This window comes from Eurypyga helias, unplaced genomic scaffold (genome assembly GCF_000690775.1).
Source record: "Eurypyga helias isolate BGI_N326 unplaced genomic scaffold, ASM69077v1 scaffold20461, whole genome shotgun sequence".
NCBI lineage: Eukaryota > Metazoa > Chordata > Aves > Eurypygiformes > Eurypygidae > Eurypyga > Eurypyga helias.
Genome location: NW_010231740.1, coordinates 11,441 through 17,040, shown reverse-complemented (window position 1 = coordinate 17,040; position 5,600 = coordinate 11,441). Strand labels below are relative to the sequence as shown.

General features: G+C 52.2%; 1 protein-coding gene across 1 annotated transcript; it reads left to right on the top strand.

The window, feature by feature from the left end:
- Positions 1-42: 42 nt before the first annotated feature.
- HSD17B7 (hydroxysteroid (17-beta) dehydrogenase 7) lies at positions 43-5,164 on the top strand (the record flags this gene model as incomplete). Its single annotated transcript, XM_010161203.1, has 7 exons — positions 43-134; positions 1,011-1,125; positions 1,637-1,831; positions 2,742-2,846; positions 3,906-3,962; positions 4,526-4,624; positions 4,981-5,164. Coding segments are annotated over 7 exons (759 nt in total), but the record flags the coding sequence as incomplete, so codon positions are not given.
- Between the last annotated feature and the right edge of the window lie 436 nt (positions 5,165-5,600).

Genomic DNA, 5,600 nt, shown 5'->3' with positions numbered 1-5,600 from the left:
CCCGCCCTCCGCCCCTCACCCCTCTGCTCTTCCCCACGCAGGTTTCAGCGCTTGGACTTTGTCTACCTCAACGCCGGCATCATGCCCAACCCCCACGTGAACTTCAAGGCGCTCTGGCATGGGCTCCTCACTGGGTGAGAGGCGCTGGGGCGACCGGTCCCCAGCTCGTGGGTGGTGTGGGATGCGGGCAGCGTCGCCACGGCCGAGGCATGCCCTTGGGTCCCGGGCCGAAGACCCTGCTCCCCCTTCTCCAGCGTGACACATCCCTGTGGGGTGCCTGGCCTTGCGTGGGGTGGGCTCAGCAGCTCGGTGAAGTAGTGGGGTGCCCCAAGGCACCCAGTGCCGCTTCTGATCCCAGCGGTCAGCCTGCTGGGGGGGCGAGGGCTCCCCCAAACCCTACAGCTCCCAGCACTAGGTATTGGGTGAAAAGAGCCGGAGTGTTGCTGGAGGAGTGAAGTTCGTCTGACCGGGTCTCCTCGCTGTTTTGGTTCTACTGTAGGTTTTCGTCATTCTTCTCAGCTGTAGATCACTGTATTTTGTGAAGCTCACAGTTGATGCATATAGCATAAGCATCGCTATTCTATAAGCAACAGGGGGAAGTTGAGCTGGGGAGTAAGTGACTTGAGCTGAATCCAATAGAGTTGTTGGGGCATTGAACATAAATGCTAGACTGCTTTCCTTCCCTGAGTTAGACATGGCCCTGGGGCTGAATTCCATGCTGGAGCCTGACGCTGTTGTCTGAACGTCAACTGGAAGAGCAAGAGTTTTATTTTTTTGTAATGGTACTTTACTGTAAGGAAGTGAACGAAAAGACAAGTCTTCTGTGGCCTTGTCAGTACTGAGACACTTGCAAATAAAGGGGCTGGGGTACTCTGTAAGATGCTTCTGACCTTTTTTTTTTTTTTTCATGGATTAATAGAGCCCTGGGAGGTGCAACTAAAGAGTCTGTGTGGAGCCTGTGAGGTGGGGGAGCAGTAGATGCCTCTTTAACTCCTGTCCTTGGCTTGCAGGAAGGTGCTGCACATGCTGACCACGGCGGAAGGCATAATGACCCAGACGGACAGGCTTAATGGAGACGGGCTGCAGGAAGTGTTTGCTACCAACCTCTTCGGACACTTTATCCTGGTGAGGCTGCGTATGAAGCTCGAGCCCTTGGTCTGGTGGTTGATGTGGGTAGGGATGACTGCAGGCAGAACGAGTGAATCAGTTCTTTCCTACAAGTTTGGATGCTGCTGCAGGCTGCAGCCTCACATGTAAGGAATGATAGGGCAAAGGTGTCGGGCTTCGTTAAAAGAGCAGTAAATGGCAATAAATGCTGCAAGGATTAGTACAATCTCCAAGATGCTCTGGCTAGTCAGTGGATAGAGGGTAACCCATACATAGTTCTCCCTGTCCAGGGCAAATACCAAGACTTGGCTCTATTAAATTCTGCTGTGCTCAGCCGAGCTGTGTAAGAGAGTGGTGTCTGCTTGTAAATGCTCCTGGTGGGCCTTGGGCTGGAGCAGCCACCTGAGCAGTGGCTGCTTCTGGCTCGTCTAGTGAAGAGTGGCCAGGACTAGGAAAGCTGAAATAAGCTCCTGGCTTTTAAGAGCTGCAAAGCTATACTGCAAGACTTCAATGTTAACAATTTTTGCAGGTTCGTCAACTTGAGTGTCTGCTCTGCGGTAACGAAAAGCCCTCGCAACTCATCTGGACCTCTTCCAGCAATGCCAGGGAGTCTGCCTTCAGCCTCTCTGACTATCAGCATGCCAAGGGGCAGGAATCATACAGTTCTTCCAAATATGCTACTGACCTGACAAGTGTGGTTCTGAACAGGAAATGTAATAAGCAGGTGATGATGGTGTTTGCATGTCTGAAAAAGCCTAATGAGCTCCTACTATTTATGATCGTCATTACATGGTTGTTAGCAGATTGCTCTGAATGAATGCCAGTAGGTGTTTTCCTTAACACACATGTAAAAACTAAGCACAGTCAGGGTTTTACTGGTGGCATGGGCGATGGAGAATCTGCCAGAGACATTGCTTCTGGCGTTCTTGTCAGAAGAACTAATGAAAGCAGAAGATTTCTAGGAGCAGTCCCTACCTTGCAAGCTCTAGCTGTTTCTTTAGACTGAATAATTGGTCTTAAGGAGCAAAAAGCTGCTGCTTTTTTCAGGCATACCTGCCTGTTGGAACAGGGCTGCTCAGGCAGCTCTGCCTGCAAGCACTTGAGGTGGAGGCTCTGCTGTCTCTCTTGATGGCTCCCTGCTGCTGTTCGGGTCTGTCACACGAAGATCTATGAGCAACCTGCCTTCCCTGTCACAGGGGTTTGCTGGATTTTGTTGGAAAGCTGCAGCCCTAGACCAGTGATAGTGATTGCACTCTTTGGAAATGCTTCAGGAGCAAATGGTTTAGTCCTAGAAGGCTGAACTTGCATCTCTTAAAGGTGAGGTAGCCCTTGATCTGAGCAGGCTGTAATTTGTGGGATGACTGCTGTTGCTGCATGTAGACTGCAAGATGAGGTTGGGAGGCTGCGCCTTTGCTCTCGTGGGCTTGCAGTGGGCACAGATTTAATGTGAACATCTCCCATTTGGATCTCTCACCTACTGCATCTAATCGCTCTCTGGTAGCTTCAGAGGGGAGAGCATCTTCTATTCACTCACCTTTGCTTTCCTGCTGAGGAATACCAGGGGGGAAGGAGTATGATCCATTCTTAACCTAAGTGTTGTGTATTTGCACACTGACTCAGTTTCTTCTCTGCAGGGTCTGTATTCCAGTGTTGTTTGTCCCGGTCTTGTTATGTCTAACATGACCTATGGAATTTTGCCAGTTTTTCTGTGGAAGCTGCTAATGCCCATCATGTGGTTGGTAAGTGGGTCTCCTGGCTGGTTTTGGGTTGAGGCAGCCCTGCTGCGGTACACTTCGCCACCAGTGATGCGCAGCATGCTCCTGGCTCCTCGCTGCCTGTGCTGCTGTAGAGCTCTTCCTTCTGTTGGGTTGGGCATGCTGGCCCCGCTGCAAACCTTCCCTTTGGCACCCTGGGGCCTTGATTTCCAAGCTGAGTTTGGGGGTTTGCTGCTGGACAGCCCTGTCTATAGGGCCAGGGTGCAGCCCTCCAGCCATAGCAGTGTTGGCCAAGGCTCCCCTTGGTTTGCCAGACTGCTGTGGGCTCGTGAAACCCTATCACTTTGGTGGCAGCAGAGCCCGGGACAAAACTTGGCTCCTGTGCTTGCAAATGCTGTTGTTTCTATATCAGACTGGGTTTTTCAGTGTTCTTTCCATCCCTCTAGAAGGCAGTGTCTCCTCTCTTCTTTCCCTCACTCTGGAAAGCAAAGCCTGCTGCTCTCTATCTCTTCCCCTGCTTCCCCAAAGCTTTCCTTGCCTTTCTTCCGCTGGGCTTCAGCTTCTCGTGTTCACTGCCGTTCTGTCCCTGCATGCAAACTCTCTGCTCTGGCCTTGATCCCTTGCTGCACGATGGGCCTTTCTGTTAAGCTGGCCCAGCTTGGCAGCAGCTGATCCCGATGGATCGCCTTTCTCCTGGCAGTGGAGAGGCGATGCCTTCTCACATGTCCTCAACGCCGGCAGCATTGCAGATCCCCTCTGCCTCCTGCCTGATCTGCTCCGGGGCCCATTCCAGAAGAGGTGCCCACAAGGCATCTGTGTAGCCCTTTGCCTCTTGCTTTGGGGGTGAGCTCGGGGCAGGGGGGCGCAGAGCGAGGCTTGCTGATCTGGTGGTGGCTCCAGAGACCAGAGTTTGTGGTCATGAAGGGAATACTTCAGTCATAAGTGTGCAGTGTTACCTGTCGTCAACTTGGAGAAGCATTTCTGCTTCTCATAGCTGATGTGCTGTGGCTGGGCTGCAGACGGCTTGACCGAGAAATCTTGGGCCAAAAGACAGATTCTGTCATGTATTTCTTTTCCCCTCAGATCCGCTTTTTTGCCAAAACTTACACTCTGACACCGTATAATGGAGCAGAAGCTCATGTAAGTAGTTCACAACTTGGTTTTAATATTCCTCCTTTCCGGGTAGCTCTTCCAGTGTCTGCTGGCTTGACCAAGGAGCCTCTCTGCCCGGTTGGCGGGTGGGTGCTGCATTTCCCCAACCCTGAACAGCTTACAGCAGTGGGTGCTGGGGGGACGGGCTGTGACCAGGGCTGATCCAGCGGGTGATGCTTTGTGCCCTTCATCGGGTGCCCATAAAACAAATGGTTTTGGAAGAACACTCTTGGCCAGGGAGAAGGCTGCTCTCCTTGTTGGCAGTCAAGCAGACACACAGGGGACAGGGTGCATCAAGAACAGCAGTGAGCGAGTTTAGCCACGTGAACCGCTTCAGCGGTTTAGCACTGGGGCATAAACATGGTTTACTGTTGGCTGGGTAGGTCACAGCAGAGGGGAGCCAGCTCAACACTTCTCCAGATGCCAAGTCTTCTCCTGCCCGGTAAAATCACTTGTGGTGTGTTCTCCTGTGTCCGTCGGCAGTCGGGTCCTTGGCTGTAGGCTTGGCTGGGACAGTGTGGTATGGTACCAGTTTGTGCTGTTGTTCCTAGGTGTGGCTGTTCAAACAGAAGCCAGAGTACCTGGACGCGCTTGTCAAGTACCACAGCTGTACCTCGGGTCTGGGGAAGAGCTACGTGGAGCCCAGAAAGGTAAATGGGACTTGGCTAGGGTCCTGCCTTGCACGGAAGGGTTGGTGCCAAGGGTGTCCTGTGGCTGGAGTGGAAAGAAGATGCATGTTGAATGCTGATGTGAGGTTTCCTAGGGTAGCTCCTGGCACGGGCTGGAGGCTGGAAGACAGTGGAGACAGTGGTTGGAGCAGGATAAGTGTGTAGTGATGCTTCACCAAAACACGTTCTAGCCTGTGTCCTGGTGATTAATGCCTGTAGTTACCTTCCTGTGAATGTAGAAGCTCTGGAGATGCACCTCGCTATCCCTTGAGCTGCCCCCGGCGTCTGGGCTGCCACTGCGGTGATGGTCTCACAGTGCTGTTCTTGCTGTCTTCCAGATGGATGTGGATGAAGAAATGGCTGAGAAATTCTACCAAAAGCTGTTGGAACTGGAGAAGCAGACGCTAGAGAGATACAGTGATCTTCTGGATTAAGTGAAGCCAGTCTCCGTGGGATAACAGTCTCGGTAACATGGGCTTTCTTCATTCTGGTGCTGCTTGTGTTGCCTGCTGTTCTGCAGGCCGCACATGGTTTCAGACCCCATCTTCCTCCTCGACAGAAGGTGACCAGTTCCTGAAAATGGAAATGTGAAAACTGAAGAGAAATACTTGTTTCTGGTATAGGGTATTTTTTCTGGCATAAAACTGGAGACCTAGAGTAGGTGGAGCCTGTCTTAACACAGTTGCAAGGCAGTGTCTTGCAAAAGCATGACTGAACTGTGCACAGTTCAAGAACAGCCTCAAAACGTGTGGTTTACACCTGGCTTAGTGTGGGAAAGGCAGCGGTACAGGGTGCTGCCCTGCGTCTCGGTTCTACCAGTCTTTCCAGGCGGCTCCGACACATGACCTGTGGCGGGTTCTGAAGTACTTGAAGGCCCATCTTCAGTAGAGCTGCTCTTCGTTTGTACACCAGAGCCGGGGCTGGCTTTCCAGATGTGCTCAACGAGACTGCACCTTAC